This window comes from Medicago sativa, chromosome 3, assembly GCF_051527215.1.
Source record: "Medicago sativa cultivar Bolivia chromosome 3, Bolivia_mono, whole genome shotgun sequence".
NCBI classification, from domain to species: Eukaryota; Viridiplantae; Streptophyta; class Magnoliopsida; order Fabales; family Fabaceae; genus Medicago; species Medicago sativa.
In genome coordinates, this window is record NC_140751.1 from 2,582,120 (window position 1) to 2,607,735 (window position 25,616).

Below are 25,616 nucleotides of genomic sequence, written 5' to 3' on the forward strand. Positions count from 1 at the left end.
AGAGGGGTGTCTTTGTAATTTAAAGAAAACTTAAGGGAGGTAACTGTAATTTTCCCTTACTACTACTCATGCAATTTCCTGGCAGTTGCGCACGCACTTGCTTTCTCTTTCTTATTGCTTTTAGCATAAAATAATAATAATATCTCACATATATACAACACAACTTTATAAAAAGAAAAGAAAACCAAAGTGCTGAAATTAAACCATCCCATCCCATCCCATCCCATCCCTTGAGTTGTGTTCAGACTTGTGATCTCACCTCTCAACCACACACATTCACATTCAATTCAACTCAATCTATGATGCATTAATTAATTAATTAATTAATATGTAATAAAATAATAATGAAATTCAAACAAGAAGAAGAAGGCAGCTGAAAATAACAAAATCGAAGTCTTTTGTTGAGACACTCACTTATTGCCATCGGATCCAAATGCATGGGTACAGCCGCTTGGGAAGGAGTAAGAGCGGCGGCCTCGGTGGCGTCGGTGCTGGAAAATCCTCTTCTTCCAAATCATCATCATCATCATGGTCCAAATTTGTATATCTTGTTATGTCAGCTATTTTCAGAAGAAGAGGCTTATTGCTATTTGCACCTCTTTTATATATTGCTGGAATGTTATTGTATATGGGTTCTTTAAGCTTTGATATTGTTCTTGTTTCTAAACACCATCGTCTTCCTCCTCCTCCTCCTCCTCCTGGTTCTCTTTATAGAAGTCCTCAACTCTTTCATAATCTTTGGCCTTTCATGCTAAATGACTCCTCCTTCTCTTCCAATAATTCAACTTCTCTCAATGTTGTAAGTTCTCTCTCTCTCTCTCTCTCTCTTTCAAATAGACAATATGCTCAAATTATGGCTCTGTTTGCCAATGCCTGATTTTGAGTTTGTAGGTTATAAGCTCGTATGACAAGAAAGGCTTGTTTTATAACATGCTTTTGCAAAGGACTTATTTTTGGTTCTGCTGTCACTATAAGCCTTTGCAAACAGAGTCATTGCAAGTCTTTCTTAAACAGACACCCACTTCTTGCCAAACAGAGTCATTGTTTCCACTATAAGTTGTTTTCATAAACTACTATTTAGGGAAATAGCTTATGAACACTGACACACCATAAGCTATTTTTGTAAGCTCTCTCAGACACCCATTCAAGTGTTTATGTCAGTAGATAATTTGTTCATAAACTAATCCAAATATGGTCGGTCAGTGTATATATGTTAGTTTTTCGGAGTGAGATCTAAGTCCATTAAATGGTGTTCTTGTGTTTTGTGTTGCTCGAATCATGTACATATTTAGTGTTTGGCTGAAAACATGTGGTTGATTGATTGATACAGTTAATGAAAGCTTGGAGTGTGAAAGAGGATACACAATGGAAGCCATGTGCTAATAAAACTCTTCCTCAAATAGGTTTTTTCTCGTTTCTTATCTTTACTTCTTTTCTGGAAAGCATTTTGTCCAATTCTTAACATTTCTTTTACTTGTTTGGTTGTTGCACGTTTGCATTGCTTAGCTTTTCCACCTTTCTCACTCTATTTTGTTTCTTAGCTATCTTTGGATTTCTTATTCAAACTTCACCTATACGTGTTTGTTATAATTGTTGAAAGAACTTGCTAACTTTTTCTTGTCCTTTCTCCTTTTCTTTTTGCTTAGAATTTCCCAAGTCAAATGGTTACCTTATAATTGAAGCAAATGGTGGGCTGAATCAGCAACGCTTGTCGGTATGCCTATTTATGAGACCAAATATTTCATTTTTACTAATCATTAATTTATTTAGTTAGGATTAGGAATCTTACATAGTACCCGTGAATGATGATTCCATTTCATATCTCCAGTCCCATTTTTGGTAGCAGAAAAAAATATTATCATCATAAAGCTGTTATTTTCTATTCAACTGTTTCTGTTATCAAGTTGTAAAAAAAAAAAAACAGAATCAAATATAAATTATTATGAAATCAATCTCTAGAATCATCATCCAGGGATGTTAAAGAGCTGCTATATTGGGGCTATAATGCTATTGCAAAGCAGAATTTGAACAAATTGTTATTATTCTGCGATATGCTATTTAGTACAAAATATTGTGAAATAGAGGCTATTACATGTTGAATATGGTGGTAGGCTGCCAGGCATACATGTTGAATGCTATTTGATAGACATCGATGATCTGTTTTGCTTTCCACATTGGATCATGTGTCCAACTGTCCATATTGTTCTCGAACTTATTATACTACTCACTATGCAGATATGTGATGCAGTTGCTGTGGCTGGATTACTAAATGCAACTCTTGTCATTCCAATATTTCATTTAAATAGTGTATGGAGAGACTCAAGGTAATTGATTTTGTTATGCTTAGTCGTAAAATAGGTAACATGATTATGGTTGTTGTTTTAATGGCTGTCAAATCCCATTGATATTGCTCAAACTATTTTAGTTTCTTCTCAACCATATCATTCACATGGGTGTTTAAATATGAAAAATGAGTCGTTTTTCATCATTCTACTTCCATGAGGTCCACCATTTTTATGGGTCATATGCAAGACAGGTCTGATAGGATCTCATCTTAAAAAGATTGAACAGTCTGGGGACGGAATATCGCCTTGAATTTTTTTTAAGTAAATCTTTGTAGCTGACCCCACTTGTTGTAAAAGGCTAAGGTTGTTGTATTAAATCTTCGGGATGCACTTCAAATTTGAGGATTGTTATATATGGATAGAAAGGAAATAATCACAACTAATACCATGCATTTTAGTGAGGGAAAATAAGTGAGGCTAGGTACTATATAGAGCATACTTCTGTTTTTCTACAATGAGAGTGACCGTTTTCTTAATTTTTACTTATTTATCTATGGTGTGTAGTTTATCTCTTATAGAAAGTTGATAAGTTTTGTAAATGAAAACAGATAGCTCTGCATACTGCATCTATTTGAGTTTTGGTCTTTTACTTTTTTGACATATCTAGCACTATTCACTTGGAACAGAAGATCAATCGAATATCCTGAATGTCGGAAGTCATCTTAAACTTACTTATGAATGCAAGACTCATAAGTAATAGTCAAAGATGTTGAACTGAGTCCATTACATTAGTTGCCACAACATCGGCTTATATTACATCATTTAAAGGAACTACAATTTGATGATTTATTTACACTCCTTTTTGTGCTTAACCGAGACATCTGATATTCAACCTTTGTTAAGTTTTGTATATATCAAACATAGGGTTCTTTGTAATTCTCTTGTTTAAATTAGAAAAGTTTACGTATCCTTCATCTTGCAGCCATTTCGGTGACATTTTCGATGAAAATTTCTTCATACAGTCACTTGGGAAGCATGTACATGTGGTAAGAAAACTTCCAGATGACATACTTCAACAGTTTGACAATAACATAAGTAACATTGTCAATCTTAGAGTAAAAGCTTGGTCTAGTCCAGCTCACTATCTTAAGAAGGTTCTTCCTCAGCTTTTGGAAATGAGGTGTGTGCCTTTCTCTCTTCTCCTGTTTATTCCTCACTGGTCTTCCAGTTCTTCTGGCTTGAAATTAATTTCAGCTGTATGTTTAAAGTTGATTAGCAATTACAAATGCTGAAGATGTAAAATTGTATGATAAACACATTTTCTAATGGAAGATAGAGAGAATACGTTATTTTGGCAACTTAAACATGATTTGCATCACATTTTTGGCTGCTTGAGTTTCCCGTGTATATATTCACTTATACAATTGTATCTGAGTACTTGACATTTTAAATAGATTTGATATAACTTATGGAACACGAAGTCTTCAACCACTAGAGACAAATTTGACAATCAAGCTCTATTGAATATTTTACATAATATTTAATATATTTAATTTAATTGATTTATATTTTCTTGATAAATTGTTAAAATCACAGTCTTTTATTTCAGCTCTGATTGAAACTCTTATCTCAATTATCACTTTCTCCCAAACATAAAAATCGAGATTCTTAGTCAAGTCTTATTCTCACAAAATTGGAATTGGAATTGGAATTGAAATCTAGATTCTTAACTACGATGCCAATTCTAAAAGTTACCCTTAACGTACGCATTAAAAAAGAACTTGATTTGAATGGCTGTGGCGTTAAAGAAAACTCGACTTTTGGCAGAATGTAATGGTGTCAACTGATCATGAGAGTCTAACTCTGCTTGGTGGGTAAAGTTATTGTTGCTGTTGCAGCTAAAAACAGGTAGACTGATGGGTTGTATTTTGTTGTGTGTTAAGTTAAAGTTGGCATTGGTTCGTTAAACTAAATGTTCCAATGTGAAAAGTGGAAATGCACTCAGATGTTATACACTTGCTCTGGCCCCATATTTAAGAAGAAAAAACAAAAATCATCAAAACCAAGGAGGCTCATTTAATGATTTATTTTTGAAAGATTATTTCAAATATAACCTTGACATTAAATATCTTGACACCCACTAATGTGGGAAATAAATGCATTTACTAATGTGGGAAATAAATGCATTCTTAATAAACATATAAAGGGTATAAAAGTCATTTGAGCAATAAGTAAATGCATCTTAATATTTGCTATTTTTTCTTTTAACTGGAACAAGAAAACTCCATGTTTTTTCTTATATATAGAACCAGAGGAAAAACGAAAGCTTGTATAGGTGATTTAAATCAAAAAATTTGAATGTCTGACGAGTCATGAATTGTTTATTGGTTTTGTGGTCCCCCCTGCTGACTTGGAACAGATGCAGGGAAGGTATTGAGTCAAAGGTTGCATGTTACAAAAAATGCCACACCCTGATCCCCTGGCATTATAGTTGTAGGCACCCTGTTGAATCTGTTCTAGTTCTTTATTACGATTAGGCAAAATTACACAAGGTGTCTTTTATGGTAATTTTTTGTATCAATTTAGTCTTTTATCTTTTTTTCATGTCAAGGTAGTCTTTGTTTAAAAATGCCGACAATGTTGTACCAAACTTCATTTTTCATTCATATATGTAACCAAAAGTCATAACCAGTTCATCAAAATTGCATCTAAATCACATCAAAATGAGTGTTACAATATCTAATCCAATAAAAACATCAAAATCAACATGATTTTTTCAGTTTATATCTAAGATTGTGGCATTGTTGTCAACAGGGTTCTAATTGTGGTGCTGAGTGATGGACATTCTTTATAGTGTGTGTGTGTGTGTGTGTGTGTGTGTGTGTGTGTGTGTGTGTGTGTGTGTTGAAGGAGTCTTTATAGTATGCTATCATTTAGGGATTATGCACACAAATCTGTAACATACGCGGATGGAGAATGAAGGTCGGTCCAACGATGTAAACATTTTTAAACATAGAGGATTAATTTGACATGGAAAAACAATAAAGGATTACTATTGGGAATTATAATCATATCAAGGAAAAACCCTTATTGGTATATTATTGGATGAACAATATGGATGAGGATAATTAGGATTTATGTTAGTTGTTATCCTTGCCATTTGGTTGTTAGTTAGTTAGTTGGAGGTCTATATATAAGGTTTCCCTTTCTATCTTAGAGGTATCTTTTAACATTTTACCTTTGACTTGAAAATTTCCTTTGTTAGGGGAGTATCTTTGTGTATTTTCTTTTTGGCAATTAATAAAACTATAGGTACGAATGAACTCCCTTTCTGCTTGAGTTATTTCAAAAGAATTCTAACTACATGGACACAAAATTATACTATAGGACCCATGATGTATTTTTGCCTTTTTATTTCGATTACTATTATTCTCTTTGAAGCATATCTTTTCCAATATATTGTTTTTGGCTCCTGAGAGGACTTGGTTCGTGCTTGTTGCAGGGCTGTTCGTATTGCACCTTTCTCCAACAGATTAGCTCAATCAGTACCCTCAAAAATCCAAGGGCTTAGGTGCTTTGCCAACTTTGGAGCTCTTAGATTTTCTGAACCTATTAGAACGCTTGCAGAAAGCATGGTTGATCGGATGGTGAAGCATAGTTCCCAAAGTGGTGGGAAATATGTTTCAGTGCATCTTCGTTTTGAGGAGGTATTATAAAATATCTTTGTACTCGTGCGTTTAGATTTACTAGATACATTATTTATGCAGAATGGATATGCAAAACTGAAGATAATCAATGTTAAGTTCGTTTTTGATAATATAGGGATTTTATGTTTTTGTAGATACTAGATAATTTATTTTATTTTGGCTTTAGTATTTAACTGGAGATCGAGTAGATGCCTACTATATGATTATAATTTACAAATACCCAATTGATTGCTATCTATTGATGTCTTTTGCATAGACTATTGTCAATTTTTATTTTCCGGGTATGTTTTGGTTCCTTGGTTCTACATCAATTGATATTAAGTAATTAAGTCTACGAATTGGGCAAGCACTTCAATTTCAGAATGGGGACGAAAGAGTTAGGTCTGCGTGTTTTCTCTGAATTGGGCAAGGACTTCAGTTTTTTTTTTTTTTTTTTTTGGTAGAAAAAGAGGGCTTACGCCCAAAAGCAAAAAAACACTAAAGAGTTACACGAATTTTCCTAGGCATGCAAGCCCCAGAAATGTCATCACAAATGAGACTTAAGATCCCACTAGGAGGAGTCTCCATAACATGAATGTTAAAAGAGTCCAAAGAGAAGCTAAAATTAGCCATCCAATCAGCACTTTTATTTCCCTCCCGCCAGGTATGATTGAAATGCACCTGCCAGTTCAACTTTAAAAGGTCTTGTATGCGGCGAATCAAGGTGGGTGGGTTCCCATTAATTGTAACTTTCCTTGTGATCATGTCAACCAAAGTTTTTGAGTCACTTACCACTTGAAGATTGTGGAAACCTTGTCTCCAAGCAAGCTGCATTCCCAAGTACATTCCCCACATTTCAGCACAGAGAGCATCACAGGTTCCAATTTTTTGTGAATAGCCTTTAATCCATCTGCCATCTGAGCTTCGAAAGAGTCCACCACAACCAGCAAGACCTGACGAATCTTTGTATGCTCCATCACAATTGAGTTTAACCCACCCCTCCTGAGGTCTTTTCCAACCAACGAAAATAGTGTCACATTGGCGAACATTAAGAGGATGTTGCGTGTATTTGTCTATATTTTCAACCATCTTGAGAATCATGTAAGTGTGGTCAGTTGGACGTTGAAAATCATCCTCAAAAATAGCTTTGTTCCTCCATATCCATATCTGCCAACAAGCCACCATAAAAATTGTGCTCCATTTTTTATGCTGAATACCATGCAATTGATGATTGATATTCTTGAAGATCCAGTCCCTGCAATCAAAAGAAGAAAAAAAATTAGATATTTGATTCGAAGGGACTAAGCTTATCCATATTTGGGTTGCTAATGGGCAATCCCTTAACACATGTATAGTGGTTTCAACATCTTTGTCACATCCAGAGCATATGGGAGAAGCTCCAACACCCCATTTACTCCTACGGTAATTAGTGAGCAACCGCTCATGAGCCGCCATCCACATAAAAGTTTGAATTCTATGTGGTCCTTTCCAACTCCACAAGGCCTTCCAATCTCCCTGAATGGGTTGAGCTCTAGAAAGACCGGTTTTGATATTGCCAATATTCCTTTCTGCTGGTAGCAAAGCATATATCAAGGGCAACAAATACAATACCAATCTCAGGCTTCTGTCATTAGAGAGGAGGTGATAAATGCTTGTTGAACCTCTTGGAATAGTACAAGATGTTACCTCTCCAGAGTAGAGTTAATCCAGTGGGGGGGTGATGATGTAGAATGCATAAGAATAAAGTTTGGATAATTTAGGTTATTTTATTCTCAGTTGTAATAATTTAATGATTATGCCTTATATTTAAACTTAAAAATAGAAATAAGTTTTTGTGTATTTGATGGTAGTAGACCACAAGTCTAGTATATGATTATGAATATGCTATTTTCAATTTTCACATGCGTTCCGTGTGTGTTTGGTTAGCTCTGCGTCAATTATATATAACAGTTTTTTCTGTGCATGAAGGATATGGTTGCATTTTCATGTTGTGAGTATGACGGTGGGGCAGAGGAGAAACGTGAAATGGATATCGCTCGTGAAAGGAGTTGGCGAGGTAAATTCAAAAGAAAGCATAGGATAATAAAGCCTGGTGCAAATCGGGTGGATGGAAGATGTCCTTTGACTCCGTTGGAGGTATGCACTTAATTTTTTTTTTCCTTCCTTTCTTAGGATTCCTATCTCCTTCATATTTGAAGCTCATTTTATTTGATGCTGCAGGTAGGGATGATGCTTAGAGGCATGGGCTTCGATAATACCACCTTAGTATATGTTGCAGCTGGAAAAATTTATAAAGAACAAAAGTACATGGCACCACTTAAACAGATGTTTCCACGATTACAAACAAAAGATACACTGGCAACTCCAGAAGAGCTTGCTCAATTTAAGGTATTTGAGAAGTTATTTATGCTTATTTATTCTGTAAGGGAATTCCAGGAGAATGGAATTTGTGACACGTGTGTTTATGATGCAGGGCCACTCATCTAGGTTGGCTGCTCTTGATTATACTGTTTGTCTTCATAGTGAAGTATTTGTTACAACTCAAGGTGGAAATTTTCCTCACTTCTTGATGGGTCACAGGAGATATATGTATGGTGGGCATTCAAAGACAATTAAACCTGATAAAAGAAGATTGGCTCTATTATTCGATAACCCTAACATAAGGTACAGCTTTGACTATCTTTAGTGGTTAGTGTCTATTTTTGAAGTTGTATCTTGCACCAGACATTAAAATATTTGAGTAGATGACGACGTTTGATCATTATGGAGGCGTTTGATCCATGTATCCGACCCCATTTAGTGGGATTTGGCTTGGTTCCTGTTGTTGTTGTTGTATGACGAACAATGGGTGGGCCTGTGTGTGTGTGTCTGGTATACGTGAACCATCCTACTAATTTTCAAAATTTTATGATGGATTTTACACAAATATACTTGGTATGTGTTAGGTTTAGCTCTCTGGACTGTCTTTGTTGCTCTGCTCTTGGCTGCTTAGAGCTTTATGGGAGTTGCTATCTCATTTATGGAAAGGATTTAGGCAGTCTTGTTCGATTGTTATATTGCAATACCTTGTATACAGTCCTTGTTTTACGGATGATCTCCCTCAGGACCAGTCCTAAGATTTTTGATGCCCTGGACGAATCAATAAAGTTGCATCCTTTTAATTATTCTAATTTCTTTCTTGTTGCATTTTTTGTTACAAAAGATTCATTCATAATCAAGGTTCTCTAAAATATATTTTCAATAGAATAAATCAAAGCGAGTTAAAAATAAATATATTTATATAGTGCCGACTACTAAGTAAAATAATAATTTTGGTGCAACTAAACAAATGGTGCCCTGGGTTGTCCTCCTCCCGCCCACCCTCAAGGCCACCCCTGATCTCCCTAATTGTACATCCTCTCTTTTCTCTTAATAAAATTTATTTTTCCTTTAAAAGTAACATGGTATGGTTATTTTTATCCTTCTTAGGCTGATTAGAACCTTCGTTTATTCGCTTATCACAAGTACATGTATCTTTCAGAAGTCCCTTCTGGTGGATGCATTTGTAATGTTTGTTGTTTGATATTTATTACTGATTTTGCAGATGGGAAGTATTTAAGCAACAAATGAAAGACATGCTTCGCCATAGTGATCAAAAGGGAACCGAGGTAAAAAAGGCTAGTGAATCCCTATATACTTTTCCCATGCCAGATTGCATGTGTAAACAGGTAGAACCCAAAAATGAAAATGCTAACATTGGGAAAACCATGAAATTATAAGTGTAAAAGAATTGTCTTTAGGAAATCAAATTGTTCAATAGATGTAATTTCTATCTATATCATCAAGTTATAATTCAAAAAGAAAAGTAGTTTGATTCAAACTTGGAGAAAAGCCATAAACTAAGGTTTCAGTTTTTTTTTTTTTTTTTCCTTCTCATTTTCTCTGATTTATGTAATAGTTAGCTGTGAAATTATAATTCTTTGTACATGAGATTGTTGCAACACAAGAAAGACTTGTTCCACCTGATGATGAAGATTCATTTTTGGAGGACTGGCAAGTTTTGTGACTACTCAAGTTACTAGACCAAGCAGTTCATTTAACCAATGATAAAAGAATATAACAATTAGTTGCTCTTTTTTTTTTAAGAGGAACAATTAGTTGCTCTTGTTGCTCAAATGATTCATTTTCCTCATGTCATGTGCCAAATTAGTTTAGAAATATTATTTTGTATTGTATAATAGCTAATCATTGTAGAAACCTTTTCAGATTAGCAGTGCATGATGAGTTTTATTACTTAAAAAGTTATTGGTATAAATAAGAAGGTTGAAATTGTTGTAGTGTGTAACCTTTCTAATTCTTCAAAATATATTATTAGCAGGATTTATCACCCATTGAACTGGTGGGTGGTGTTTTTGGTTTTGGTTTGTTATTGCTATCTTTATATGTATAGTACATAAGATCTTGAGAAATTAGTCATTTTTCATAAGACTCCTTTTAAATATTCTATTGTATTGATTATTTTATAATTTTTGTAATCAGAAAGAAGTAAATGCTGTAATGGTAATAAAAAGAACTTTCTTTCTTCATTGAGAACCGGATAAAATGAATATGTTAAGGTAGAAAGTGTAATGTTTATTGCTCAAACTACAATGTCTTCCATGTTTATGAAGCAATGTTTAGTTTCATGGAAATGAAGTACAAATAATACATAATATCTATCTATAAAAAATATTAAAGTACGAAATGAGATTGAATGAAGGGTAAGAAATGGGAATAATCATTTAACCCATTATATTAACATCCTATTGGAAGTCTCTCCTCCCCCAGGCAAAGGGATCAATATATTGATAATCTTACGAAAAATAGAAGAAGAATGTTCCAATTGTGGCTAGTGATACCAAGTCTTACATATTAAACATGGAATGCATAACGATTGAATAAACGTAAATCATTGTCTTAACAATTTACATGAACTCACTATACTCTCTCGGACTCTACTTGTGTACCATTAAGGATGAAATATTATTGACATTGACCGATTTAATTGTGACACATAAGATAATTCAACTATTTTCTCATGGGACATTTTCTCATGTACCATTAAAAAAATTGTATTATCACATGTCACACTTGTATTACCATTAAAAAAAATATATATTCCAAAGTATGAAGTAAATAACATCACAGGGTCACTAATTAGTAATTATTATAGTAACTAGTATTTGGACCCGTGCGATGCACGGGAAGTTGATTATCTCATTAACTAATAAATAAGGTAATTTTTATGGCATTGATAAAAAAAAGATAATTGTAAATGAAATAATAGTTTTGATTATTAAATAAGGTAATTGTAAATGAATTAATGCTTCCAAAACAATGACAATGAAAACCTGAATTAATTTAGAATTCTCGTTATCACATCAGATAGATAAAGAAAAATAACCAAATGCAACTATTAATATAATTGCGCCTTAAGCACTTAAGTACGTTTTTTTTCTCACCAGGTATCATTGATAAAATGTAATTGTTCAGTGAATCAACAATATCATTGGTAGGTGCTAAAATTGCCCTGCTTTGAAAAAAAATGAAAGATAACTTATACTCTCCAACAGTGATGGATATGTGCTATAAACAATTGAAGCAATTGGGTCACCTGAATTCTTGATCAACATGTCATCTGGTATTTCAATTTCAACTTCCCTATCATTGTTTTCTCCAATGTTTCCATCTCCAACATTTAAAATTTAGTCTGAGAACTCTTTGAGTTCATTGACATAAGAACAGGAAGATCCAGTTTGAAGAAAAATTAGAATCAAGTTTAAGAGTGTGCATCCTATTGTTACAACTCCTAACAAAAATTAGAATCTAAAAAAAAAAATCCTAAAATAAGAATCAAAATATTGAATCAATTTTATAACAAATAATCCCTTTTATATAGTTGTATCCAAAAAAACAATTTTTTTTAAGGTGATTTTTGGTAAGGTAAAGAAGGAAAATTTAGATAAGTATAAATTTCAAGTTAAAAATGAAGAAATTCCCTCAAAAAGAAAAAAGTTAAAAAAGAAGAACTCTTGCGAGTGGTATGATTATTCAAACACCCACTTCGTAGAATTAACATCTTTCTAAAGTTGGTTTTTCACATAAAAATTACTTTGTGCTTATAACAAACTATGAGTAATTTGTGGATTTGAGATTACTTGTAGAATTATGAGTATTTTAGGTGACATATTGTTGGTTTCTAAACAACCAGGGGTGGCCCTGAGGGCGGGCGCGGGGGGAGGCAGCCCAGGGCACCATTGGTTTAGGGGCACCAAAATTATTATTTTTACTTAGTAGTTAGTACTATATAGATTTCTTTTTAATTCGCTTTGATTTATTCTATTGAAAATATATTTTTAGATAACTTTGATTATAAATAAATATTTTACAACAAAAAAGTAAGAAGATAAATGTTTGAATAATTAAAATGGCACAATTTATTGTTTCGCCCAGGGCACCAAAAATCTTAGGGCCGGCCCTGTAACCAACGTTGACAGCGATGAAAGCCATGAGGATGATGTGCTTCTCTCATGTATTAATACATGAACACGGATTAAGAAGTTAATCAAGCTGATACCAATCATACTTAGTAAAAAAAATGATACCAATCACGCAAGGTTGATGCACCCATATGAAAGTTAAGACTACTATAATCTTAACACAATTCCTCTCTTTGGCTTTTACCATCCAACAATTCATGCTTTGTTTGATCCGCTTGTAGATCAACGATCTACCAACACCTTCAACCCCTTCTTTGTGGTCCCTGTTTTAGGACTTCTATCAGGACTTTGGAGTGTTATAAGCAACCTTGAAATTGTATAAATAATTTCATTGATATTTCAAAATTAGTGAATAAGATTCCTGCATGTAATGTGCCGACCATAGGGTGATTTTATTTGATGTGGTCTTCACTTGCTTAATTAGTGAAGAGTAGGGTAGACATCGAGTGTTAGTTATCTAAATTTGACATCCACCTTTAAGGCAAAGATCAAAATATTATTTAAGATTAGGCATGCATATAGTTTTTGCCACTATATGAAGTGGGAATATTGATAATGTCAATAAAAAAAAGTATGGTGAGTTATCTTGGTCATCAACGCAAGTGATTTTGGTTACCGTCACATCTTTCAACAGACAAATATTTTTTTTATTTTTTTTTATAGATAGAGTGATATTAATGTACACAAAAAAAACGAAAACATGTTATTTTTGGATGTATGACACATGTACGAAAGTACCAAATTAGCAAATGTCAAGCAAATAAATTTACAAAACAATTAAGAAAGTACTTAATGAGTAAAAAAAAATCGAAACAAAATAAATATAAGTAGTCTAGACTGAGAAGAGCTAAAATATCAATCTTTATGTTCTTGCTTAATTTTGACAACTTTCTGCAATTTAGTGGTTGACGACTGAGTTCGACAATCAACGTCAATATATCTTGCATCTGAGTCGGCATTTCTCTTTCTCAAAGACTTGGATGGATGAATATCCTTAGGAATAGAATTCGCTTCATAACCAAGAAGCTACACAAATAAACATTCATAGCAATGGTTAATAATAAGTTTTATGAATACCTTTAAAGTAGATATAAAGAATATTTAACTACCTTCATATTATCACCAGTTTGGGGTGTAATAAGACCCATGAAGTCAACATCATCATCTTCTTCACAATTATGAGGAGCAACATGACACTCAATATGATACTTTTTCTTAAACTCATCAATGATTTCATTGTCATCGGACATCTTTTTGACTGCATAGGTATAAAACCTCTGGTCAACATTTTTTTTATTGATTTCCAGTTTGAAAAGCATGTCCTTGTCACGTAAGGTGTCAAACTCTGTTGGATAATCATATGTGACCTTTCCCTGTTTTTGATTTGTATCATTAAACAATTAATACCAATGTTTATTGTTTTAATAATATTACATATAAAAAATACAAAAAATAATATACTTAAGTTCATTATCGATTCCATTAGTTCTTTTGCAGTCTTTCCAAAGTGTTGTGAAATAACTCTATCAAACAACACAATGGTAGTTGACCCATTCTCAAGGTCTTCAAGATAAAAAAAAAACATCTATATACATAGTTAACAAAAAAGATAAAAAAAAAAAAAAAAAACTCAACTAACTCAAGGTCTTCAAGAGTAAGTCCAAGAGTTTAGTTATATTTCCTTTTACTTGAATATCCTTATTGTTGGTCCTTCCAACTACATTGCCAATGACATCTGCAAATAAACGTGGTTGTAGAATCATAAAAAAGAAATTATAAAAATATAAAAATAAAGGAATATGTTTAATATTTATTTTGTGAAGTTTAGTATAAAGTACTATCCCATTAAAACAACGTTATTAGCTTGTATTTGAGATTTGTTGGTTTAAAATTGCCTCTTTTATTAAATGAGACCAGTAACTTCTCTATTGTATATGAAGCACCCTCTTCAATAGAATCTCCATGTTGCTTGAAATCCTTGCTTTTAATAGAAGTTTGTATCTTTGACAACTGAAATCAATAAAACATTATATGATTTTATGTGAATAAAAAAGATAAAAAGATAATGTGAAATATAAACTTAAAACAAAAAACAATGACCAAATAATATTTTTTATCAATACGTCTATATTTCAGTCATGAATCACGGTAAAGAACTTCATTTATTATCAAATTATAGTAGTTTTAATTTTGTTTTTCCAACGGCATATTATATTAAAATAGAGCCACCCACAAAGAAAGTGTAGTGAACTCAAAATAGCAAAAAAGATTACAGTGGAGGAACAGGAACCCCACGAACCCAAAAACTGCACAGCACCAGCCAAAACAAATAAGTCTCCACCTCTAAATTTAATAGGCTAATTGTTTAACTAACACATTCATATATGGTTCTTTTAATTTAACAGGCTAATTTAATGGTGATGAAAAACAGAAGATACGACTTGTGAACTACATGAATAAATCAAAGATATTTAATAAAAAATAGATAGGTATAATAGAACCATGTAAAATTAATATATAGGAATCCTTTTCATCACATAACATAGACATGTTGTAGTATAAATCAGAGATATTTAACAACAAAATTTATAGGTACAATAGAACCATATGAATATCATGCATGATCATATCTTTTCATCTAGCAAAAATAATTCAATACTGGATGCCTGTTTTGGTCTGTTGAATTCAAGAATTTTTCAAAGATTAACTATACGAACACGTATCTTCCCATCCAATCGATTTTTCCAGCAACAATGTCATCAATAGCAGTAATATGAGAAGCCATTATTCAACCTACATAGAATTGAGAAGAAATAAATCATATAAAGTTAGACAAAATTAGAAACATTAATAGAGAGATACTTTAATCGTTGATATAAAAATAAAAATAAAAGAGATTCAAAGCCAAAAAAAAAAAACATGACGTACTTTTAATTTGAAGCAAGATGATTTAATGGAAGGATTAAGGATGAAATATGACTTTTGACTTATAAATGCAATTTAATGTTACTTGTATAGAGAGTGAGAGAGGATTAGTTTGGTATAAAGGGGCACAGATGTAGACAAAGTTAGTTACAAAAAACAAACATTAGATGAGGTTTTTTTTTCTATGGTGGCACAAAAAAACAAACATTAGATGAGGGTTTTTTTTTCTATGATGGCACAAATTTAATGAGAAATTTTTTTTAGCAAAAGTTTGTTCAGGAAAAGCTAGTTAACAAAAACAAAAAAAATATATATGGGGATCGGTGTTTATATTGCCAAATAAATAGAGAAAATAGAAGACAAACTATGATGTCCATCAAACAAAAAACAAAATAAGATTATGAAGGAAATAAACGAAAAAAACAAACAAAGATAATGGAAGAATAAAAAACGTATTTAGTAGTTTATGGCACAAATTTAGCAAAAGTTTGTTCAATTGGTTAAACATATATTAAATAATAATATGAAAGAAAAACAAAATAAGATTATGAAATAAAAAAAACGAAAAAACAAACAAACTAAGATTATGGAAGAAAAAAAAACGTATTTAGTAGTTTATGGCACAAATTTAGCAAAAGTTTGTTCAAATACTTAAATATATATTACCTAATAATAATAATGAGATGTCAATATTAAAACGACAAAATTAACCTCAAATTTTGGCTCCAAAAAGTAGTTTAAGACAACTTAAGACCTTTTACAAATAAGATTATTAGACGGCCTCTATTATTTTATTTTATTTTTGACAAAAGACGGCCTCTATTATTTATCAACAGAAAAATGACTACTAACGTGTTTTTTGACAAATATAAAGAGGTATCAAACGATGATCAAATATTTTTGACAGAATAAATTTGAAGTTACCTTATTTAATAGTTTCAAACATTGTTCTTATTGTAGTGGTGTTGTTTATATTTAAATGATATTTAATTATTTTCAATTAATGTTATAAATTCTTATTGTAGTGGTGTGCTCGTATCTTAATGGGATTTAACATTTTTATCAGCTAGTAATTTAAATAATAAAGTAAAACGGATAAAATTATAAATATAACAGTTTCAATGAAAGATAAATTTAAAAGTAAAAATGTCAGCCCAAAATCATATATCATTCTAGGCATATATAGATATGTCTAAAAGTCCTAGCTCAACTGGCAAATGTCGAAATTGTAAGGCCAGACGTCATGATCCGGGTTCGAATCCGGGACCTCACAGTTGTGTGTGAGTTTAATTTCAGTGGATTACCACTTCATCTAAGAAAAAAAAATTATTAGATGTCAATTGTTTTTTTTTTTGAGAGAAATTAGATGTCAATTGTTAAGACAATTATTCCACTAATTCATCTAAGAAAAAAAAATTATTAGATGTCAATTTTTTTTTTTTTTTTGAGAGAAATTAGATGTCAATTGTTAAGACAATTATTCCACTAATTATTTTACCAACAATAATTTATTTGATCTTGGTAGTATGGTAAATCAAATTGTTCAATAGATGTAATTTATATCTATATCGTTAAGTTTGAATTCAAAAAGAAAAACAGTATGATTCAAACTTGAAGAAAAGTTAAAAACTAAGGTTTCCATTTACACTTATTTCTTTCTTTTTTGTACTTTTCTCTAGTTTATTAGTTATTGTTAGCTGTGAAATTATAATTCTTTGTATATGATTTTTTTTTTTTTTTGAAGTTATTAGTTATTGTTAGCTGTGAAATTATAATTCTTTGTATATGATTTTTTTTTTTTTGAAGAAATTGTATATGATATTGTTGTAACTCATGACAAACTTGCAACTGATTATGCTGATTATTCATTTTTGGAGGACGGGCGAGCTTTGTGACTACTCAATACACTGAACCAACCAAGTTGTTCATTTAACTAGTGAAACAAAGAACCAAACCAAACCAAATTGAATATCACCGGTTTATTTTGGTTCGGTTCCACAACTTCCATACCGTTGGTGAATAACAAATGCCTAGATTGATCCAGACACATCTCATAAATATAAATAATTGAAGACAAGCCCCCATTACATCCTTCATTAGCCAAAGTGTTTGCACAACAATTCATTTCCAAAAGCCGGATAATACACTTTACCAATCTATATTCTGCAACATTGTTAATTGTTTAACGACATAGCCACCACCTTTGAATCCAGAGAGTTCAATCGTAGTAAAACCCCGAGAGCGAGCCAAATTCAAACCTTTCAACACCCTCCATAACTCCGCCATATAAGCACTACAAGAACCCAAGAACTTTGAGAAATCACATCCAATTACCACCACTATCCCACAACACACCACCACACCTTTCTCTACCATTCATTATCCTTTGACAAACCATACGTACTCAATTTAATCCAATCAATAAGAGGAGGCACCCATTTAATTCTTCGCCATATAGGCACCTTTCGCTACATCTCTTGTAATCACATCCCGCCACGGTCTAGATGGAAGAAAAAATCCATCATGGTTGGACTTATTCCTCCAACACCAAAGAAAATGGCAAGTTTCCCAGAAAGCTGCCCAATTATCACGCAATCCTCTGCCCATATCTACTAACATATTCATCTCAATCCATCTCTCCATAGTACTCTCATGCGACACAATCTCATAGGAATTGCCGCAGTACATACAAAACAGACTGCAAAGCCTCATCCTATGCTTTCGACTATACGTAAATAGTCAACCATGTTATAGCAGCCATATGAAGCGTTTAATACATGGAAAGAGCAAGACGAGTTCCAACTGCTAACTAAACTTTCAAATTTTTCTAAACTAATTAAGAGGGTATTAGATAAATAGTAGGGAGTAAAGCAGACTCTATTACAGCCGTTTGTAATCAAACTAAACATTTAACTGAATTTAGCAAGTAATTCTGTATCATTAATGAACAAAAACACATTTCTAGAAAGACCATCTTTGTAACCAAAGAAATACAAACCAAGTAGTCTAGTAGCAACTAACGAAGTATTTGACAACCATAAATAACTACCAACTTTACATCAGTCAAGGTCCGAGTTAAAATCTTTACATGCAGAAAAAACATGAACACATAAACAAGGAGCCATTAGTATATCTTCATCCCAATCACAATGCTATCAGCCACTACCAGACATATATGACATTGCCCTTCTGAAGTCCAAGGGTGGCCGGGGGAAAGGCTTTCCACCTGGTAGCCACAGGTTACCTTCATGAGGTAGCAGCACCTGTGGTTGGTTCTGGCTATTTTTCTCACCTTCGACAGATAGAACTTGCTGTTTCTTAACAAATTCAAAAAACTCTGCAACTTGGCGCGCATATCTGCACCATACACAAAACAAAAAAGACAATTTACTTATTAGGGAACGGTGGACAAGTAGTTTAACTTAACACATAGTGGACAAAGGCTCTGACAAGTAGAATTCTAAAAAGTAGCATAGTACTAACATCCAAGAACTTTACTAATTAAAGAAACATAGAATTTGCTACCTTCGCATCTACTTCCAGATACTTGATCACAGAGAACATAGCATTTCACTCACTAAAGTTGTAATGAAAACAATTAAATTAGTATCACTGCTGACAATAAAATTAATATCACTGCTGTAAGTTAGTCCAGTGTTAATATTTTTATTTTATTTTTTTTGAAGGGTAGTCCGGTGTTATTATTAGTCACACTGAAAGGGGGACTTCAAATAATAGCTAAAATTATTTACTTTCAGGCCAAATGTTATCTGTTGACTACCACTCCCAGTATATCATAAACAGTCTGTTGACATAAATGACAGAAGATAAATATGTGTTACATTACTACCACTTAAATCTCTTAATGCAATGGCTGCCCGTCTGCAAAAAGATGTTTGACTTATAGATGGACTTACCTCTTTTTTTGGTTGCTATACTTAACCTACTATTTACAACTAAAAGAAGTAACTTAACATTAACGTAAAGAAATTAAACTGCTTTGTCCTAATAACCAGCACGAAACATGAGCTTTACTCCCCCCCTTAAATAATGAGAAGATGACTACTGAAAAAAATTCATGTGAATACTTCACTCCAGTTCACTGTTTTACTTTAATGGAACACATTAAACAGATAGACGATTCATAAAATTGTGTTTTGATTGGGGGGGGAGGGGGGGGAGCATTAGTGTAGTAATAGTTTAAACTTTAAATATTACAAAGCACTATAATACTCCTATTATGCCAACAATCTGAGTCAATTACCAGTGTAGCATGATGATAAAGAACACCACAGCTAGCTGCTGTGGCAGGAGAGCCTAAGTTGATACAAATAACTTCGTATGGGAGTCCCATAGTTCCAATAAAGGACTCAAGATTTATACCATACAATCAAAAGATTCAAAACCTGATCCCACCAGGTTACACAATCACAAAACCCGCACAGACTAGCTCTGCAATAGTCTAGTCTCCTAAAAAGTCCTGGGAAAAACTGTAAATGTTGGAATTACCAACTGAAAGATACAATGGAAGTATATACGACTAATTGAAACCAACCTCGAGAACCAAACCACACCACAAATGCTAGCCATTGCGGAGGCAGAGCTCAAGTCTTATGTACATTGAGTGTCCTTACTTAAGGTGCAGGAATTAAGTTCCATACTTCGCACTTGGGACATAAAACTCGACCAACCCAGCCCAACAAAGATATAATAATCAGACTCCAAGGATAATAAAAATCATAATATTCTAACAGCCAAAAAAAGCATCTGATGGAACATAAGTTTAGTCCATGTCACGTAAATTTTAACAAATATCTGAGTAAAAGAGATAGTTATCTTACTCCCTCTTGGCTTCAATATCCTTGCTGAAATCAATATTGGGTTCACAGTCTAGAATCAATGCAGGAACCTGTTTGTAATTAAAAGTAATTAAGTCAGACTATTATAAATTTAAAAAAATCATAAAATCAGACATGGGATTTCCAAATTTGATACCTTCTGAATGCTGGAATGCATGTGGTCACCCTCGAGATAAAATACACGGTCTCTTATATCAGGGTGTAAAGAGTTGTCGACATGGAGGGGAAGCTTATTGACCGATAATACTCCATGATTACCACTTTGGGAGGGGAATAACCAGCTCTCATGCTTTTCGTGGAGGTCGCGGAGATACTCTAGGCTGACTCCACCTTCTTCTTCTCTCTTCCTTAACTTCATTCTTTGATGGCAAGTATCAGGACTTGCTCTGAGATATATAAAACCATCGGGAATAAGGCCAGGCAAGGTAGACACAACAGGATCAAACCAAGAGTCATAGATGCTTATCTCCATCTCATTCATCCAATTGGCTTCATGAACAGCTCGTACAAAAACCTTTATTGAACACAGTGAGATTATAAAACATATAAGCCTTTTTTAAACTCTCAAAACATGTCTCTCTTCCTGTTAATCTCAAATCAAACCAAACAGGGAAAGGAAATAAATTCACAGTTTCTAACCAACACGTTTGAAGAAAAAATGTTGTATTGGCATGAAAAGGAAACAGAAAACCAACACCCTCACTACACACAAGAATATGAAAAAATGGAATGAAAATACTCACCATCCTGTCACTGAAAACACTCCTCTCCATCAATCGAAGAGGCTTGATGCCAGCAGAAGACTCTCTTTCCTGCATCACCCTGGTAACAAATACGTAGTTTTGAAAGGTGTATGCATACCTCTGTGGCTCAGCATAAAAAGCGTCGAGGATATTGAAGTGGTCAGGTCCAACATCCTGCCACTTGCCAATTGGTTCAGGAACCACCTCGACGAGATCACGCAGTTCAATAGTTTCATTGGCTATTCTCTGAAGGAAAGTAGTCTTGCCAACACTGATATTACCCTCAACACAGAACGTAAGTCGCTTCTTCTGCATAGGCTGCTTCCCAGAGGAATTATCATCCACTTCTTCATCAACACTCTTTTTAATGAAAGTAGTTATACTTTCAGCATGGTTCTTGTGGATAATTCCAACAGAGCTCTGCAGATACTCAACCATCTGATCACTAGATTTGCCAATGAACTGCACCCAACACAAAGGTCAAAACTTTCAGTATAACATTCTTCCACTTTCTATTAGTTAGTTTGATCCTCGAATTTGTCCTTTCATGAAATTACTAACACGCGACATACTCAAATATGAAATATAGACTTAGTCCTCCAAAAACCAACTTGCAAACACAGCTTAATGAGTAAAATGAAGATTTATTCTTGGTATTAGTATAAGAAGTTGATAAAATCAGTTAGAACCCCCTACATAGATATAAATACTACCCACACAACACAATCAGTAAATATAAATGGAGAAAAACCCAAAAACAGAAGATAGTAAAGCAAGTATTTTTAGAGAGAGAGAAAGAGAGAGGAGTGAAAAAACAACCTTATCTTTGTAGAGTTGTTTGAGTTGAGCAACACCTTGAATACCTTTCTGAACGAGTTTTCTGAAATTCCTGGGACCCACACCAGGAATAGCCAACAAATCAGGAGGACTAGATGATGATGATGATTCTGTTGAAGAAGAAGAAGAAGAAGAAGAAGAAGCCTTTTGCTGCCTCCTATTAAGTCTGAAAGATGAAGTTGTGTTTGTAGAAGAGGAAGATGCCGAAGACGAAGAGGAAGAGGAAGAGGAATCATCCTCTGTTGTTGTAGTACTCTGTTGTTGTTCAGGGTTATTATGAAAAGAAGATTGTGAAGTAGCATTTGAATGTTGAGAACGTTTAATAAGTAGCCATGGAAGGTGGTTTTTGGTGTTATTACTAGTGTGGCGTGTTAGGGTTAGGGTTGGACAAAAACATGTGCGAACATAAGAAGCATTAGAATAACGAGGAGAAGAAGAAGAAAAGGAGAGAGATTTTTGAAGAGGGAATGAAAGGGCAGAAGAAGAAGAAGAAGTCGTAGTAGTAGTGGCGGGTGCAGGCATTGTTAAAGAAGAATGAAAGAAGAAGGGTTTAGGAGGGGGTAAAGGAAGAAAAAGAGGGGTGGAAATAACAGCACAAGGAAGTGAAGAGGTTGGGCGGTGAAGGAGTTTATGCATTACTACGAATAAGAATAAGCATTTGAATAACAGCACAAGGAAGTGAAGAGGTTGGGCGGTGAAGGAGTTTATGCATTACTACGAATAAGAATAAGCATTTGTTGTGTTGTGTTGTTTGTTACTTACTACTGCAATTCCTGTAACGTTGCGTTGCTTTTGGAGGTGGCGGTGACACTATTCATTTCATTTTATTTATTTTGTTATCTTGTTCTGCTTCTTCTTCTTCTAATAAACCTCAAAAACTGGAAAGGAAAGGAGAAAGGGTTTTTGCCTGTGTACCCTTGGCTGCGCTGTTCTCGATGGATAGATAAATATAATTATTAATATTTGGGCATATATGCCAGACAGACAGAGACAAAACATACACCCTTTTCAAATTCACAGAGAAAGAGAGACAAAAGGGTTTTCATTTCTTCCTTTCTCGAATTCTGCTCTTTACCCAACAGAAATTGCTCATTTCCAACTGAAAAGATGAATTTGCCCCAGTGTGAGTTTTAGGTATTTGAAATTGTTTGATTTTAAGTTGATTGAAACTTGCATTGTAGGTATTTGATAAAATGTCTCAATGATTTTATTTTTTGTTTTTTGGATTGTTAATGATGAAATTAATTAGAAATATGTTTGTTAATGTTGATTATAGTTAGTTTGACTACAATGTGATATTTTACGGATTGAAATGACACTGTCGAAATATAAGTGTTGTTGTTGAATGGTTAGAAATGTTGTTGAATTGTCCGTATGAAAATGTCTCATTGATTTTTTTATTGTTGAAATGTTGTGCAAATATGTCTCAGAGGAATACACCGCAGATGCCTGACAGACTTAGGTTAGGGAGGCAGCAGAATTATACTAGTAGTGCACAGAGGGAAAATCAAGCAGTACGTCCTCTTTGGTTGGTCGAGGGAGAGGCATACTGGGGGCACAAGACTTGGTAGGGTTGATGTTGCGGGGGCCTCATCGTCACAGACGGGTCTATCCCAAATGGTGAACCCGACACAGTATCAACAACATTATCAGGAGCAGGCATATCAGCCTCAATATCAGGAGGGGTATCAGCCTTATTTAATTTAATGATATTTTACTATTTATTTTACTAATTATTTTTACTTATAATATTTCAAGTTTATTTTACGTTTTATTTTTTTAACGGTGTTTGTTAGAATACGTGGCATTTATTTTTTACGTAGAATATTTTTAGTTTATTTTACGTATTATTTTTTTAACGGTGTTTGTTAGGATACGTGACATTTATTTTTTACGTAGAATATTTCTAGTTTATTTTACGTATTAATTTTTTAACGGTGTTTGTTAGAATACATGACATTTATTTTTTACGTAGAATATTTCTAGTTTATTTTACGTATTATATTTCAAGTTTATTATTTCATGTTTATTTTACTTATTTAATTTTTTTTTTTGTATTTCAGTTGCAAGCGGAGCGTAAGATGACTGGTGTCTCGCACGGGAGGAAACTTAAGCTTTCTGCCTTGTCACTTCCGTTGCATGTAGATGATAACCCTTGGTTCTGGGAACCGGTGGATAGATCCGGTCTAAGGCCCCTCATTCTGACTGGGTACGAAAGCATCTCCCACGGGTTAGTGTGTGTTATGGCTGAGAGATGGCTTCATGAGACCAGCAGCTTCCCTCTGCCTGTTGGGGAGATGACCATCACACTAGATGATGTGGCTTGTCTTCTACACATCCCCATCGTTGAACGGCTCATTGAGGAGGATGATTTAGATCATGACCATGGTGTAGAGCTGATGGTGAATCATCTATTGTTTCCGGTGGAGGAAACGGTGGAACAAGTGAGTAATAATTCAGGTGCCTTTGTCACTTACACAGCCCTGAAAGAGCGTTATGAGCACCTGTTGAATCGGTGTAACCATTTGTTGGGGGAGATTGAAGGTGAGAAAAACACAAGAAGGGGGGTTGAATTGTGTTTTAGAAAAATTCTTCGTTTCTCCTAAAAACTGAACACACTGATCAGAAGCTAAGCGAGACAGCTTCTGAAGTGATAATCAGAATCTAAATGCAGCGGAATAAAACAGAGAGAGAGAGAAGAAGAACGACACAAAGCAATTATACTGGTTCCTTCCACAATCCGGAAGTAGTCCAGTCCCCCTTGCACTTCCAAGGAGATTTCACTATGAGTAATATCTGATTACAAATGCTCAAGCACACAAGCAAGAGACTTCCAATGCTCAAGCACACAAGCAAGAGACTTCCAATGCTCAAGCACACAAGCAAGAGACTTCCTTTGCTCAAGAACACAATCAAGAGACTTCCTGCTCAAGCACAACTGCAAGAGACTTCCTAACTAAACAAAATTACACAGAAAATTGTTTAAGGTTGAACACTTGATATACAATCAGAGGTGCTCACAATACAAATCAGATACAGACTCAATGGACTTAAGAATTTCTAAGATATGACTTTGAGACACAGAAATTCTAAGTGAATGCAGAACAATTTCAGCAGAGGTTTGGTACTTGTGAAAATCTTTGTGAGTCTTTCGTTCAGAGTTCATGCATTACCAATTCTCTAGGTCTTCACTCCTTTATATAGTGGTGTGAAAGAGACGTTGTGAAATTGCCAGCACACCAAAGAGTCGTTGTTGAAGCTTGATCTTTCACCAATAATCTTTTGCCTGATTTGGCTGTTGTCCTATGAAGAACAAATTTGAAATCCATTCCTTATCCAAAGGAACATCTATGCAGGCGAAACCGTATTCTGGAGCTGTTTTCTTGTCCTGTAGCGCGGACACAAAACAGAGTAGTGGAGAACGTGGTTGTACAATTCGTACAAAGTACAATGTCAACGCTTTCGTCCAAATTGCAAACACACGCCTTCAAACACCTTTGAAATGACCGTTGCAAACTCCACTAATCCTTTGTTTGTGTTTTCGAATCCAATAAACAGCTTTTGCATTGATAATTCTTCAATTCTTGATTCTTTGCAAATCCAGTTGATATTCAGCTTCTGGTGAAATGGCTTCTGATGAGGCAGCTTCTGATGATGCAGCTTCTGATGATATGACTTCTGCAGCTTCTGATGACGCAGCTTCTGATGATGTGGCTTCTGGACCTCTTGTCTTCAGAAGCACTATTCTTCAGGAGCAGCTTAC

The 25,616-nt window shown here is 33.9% G+C and overlaps 2 protein-coding genes and 1 long non-coding RNA gene across 5 annotated transcripts; 2 read left to right on the plus strand and 1 right to left on the minus strand.

Annotated features, from left to right (window-relative positions):
• The first annotated feature begins 317 nt into the window (after nt 1-317).
• LOC146934886 (O-fucosyltransferase family protein) lies at nt 318-10,295 on the plus strand. Of its 3 annotated transcripts, XM_085750137.1 has the most exons (11): nt 318-799; nt 1,331-1,403; nt 1,647-1,714; nt 2,236-2,324; nt 3,268-3,465; nt 5,788-5,992; nt 7,940-8,107; nt 8,192-8,359; nt 8,445-8,635; nt 9,555-9,699; nt 9,942-10,295. In XM_085750137.1, the coding sequence occupies exons 1-11, from the start codon at nt 434-436 to the stop codon at nt 10,014-10,016; spliced, it is 1,746 nt and encodes a 581-aa protein (XP_085606263.1). In that variant the 5' UTR covers nt 318-433; the 3' UTR covers nt 10,017-10,295. The 3 variants fall into 3 exon arrangements, with proteins under 3 accessions (XP_085606263.1, XP_085606261.1, XP_085606262.1); XM_085750135.1 differs by having other exon boundaries at nt 8,917-10,295; XM_085750136.1 differs by having other exon boundaries at nt 9,555-10,295.
• Nucleotides 10,296-18,303: 8,008 nt separating this feature from the next.
• Nucleotides 18,304-22,511, minus strand: DNK (P-loop containing nucleoside triphosphate hydrolases superfamily protein). Its single transcript, XM_085750138.1, has 5 exons — nt 21,836-22,511; nt 21,017-21,478; nt 20,410-20,787; nt 20,256-20,323; nt 18,304-18,771 (listed from the first exon to the last, which is right to left on the minus strand). The coding sequence occupies exons 1-5, from the start codon at nt 22,487-22,489 to the stop codon at nt 18,570-18,572; spliced, it is 1,764 nt and encodes a 587-aa protein (XP_085606264.1). The 5' UTR covers nt 22,490-22,511; the 3' UTR covers nt 18,304-18,569.
• Nucleotides 22,373-22,684, plus strand: LOC146934888 (uncharacterized). Its single transcript, XR_015030066.1, has 2 exons — nt 22,373-22,463; nt 22,540-22,684. It is a non-coding gene; the product is annotated as an uncharacterized LOC146934888 (long non-coding RNA).
• The last annotated feature ends 2,932 nt before the right edge of the window (nt 22,685-25,616 follow it).

Coding starts and splice junctions, on each gene's coding strand:
- LOC146934886 (XM_085750135.1), top strand. CDS start 434: ATGCATGGGTACAGCCGCTTGGGAAGGAGTAAGAGCGGCGGCCTCGGT. Junction 5,993..7,939: donor TGCATCTTCGTTTTGAGGAG/GTATTATAAAAT, acceptor CTGTGCATGAAG/GATATGGTTGCATTTTCATG. Junction 8,360..8,444: donor AAGAGCTTGCTCAATTTAAG/GTATTTGAGAAG, acceptor TTTATGATGCAG/GGCCACTCATCTAGGTTGGC.
- DNK (XM_085750138.1), bottom strand. CDS start 22,489: ATGCATAAACTCCTTCACCGCCCAACCTCTTCACTTCCTTGTGCTGTT. Junction 21,479..21,835: donor AACAACTCTACAAAGATAAG/GTTGTTTTTTCA, acceptor TGTTGGGTGCAG/TTCATTGGCAAATCTAGTGA. Junction 20,324..20,409: donor TGCATTCCAGCATTCAGAAG/GTATCAAATTTG, acceptor AATTACAAACAG/GTTCCTGCATTGATTCTAGA.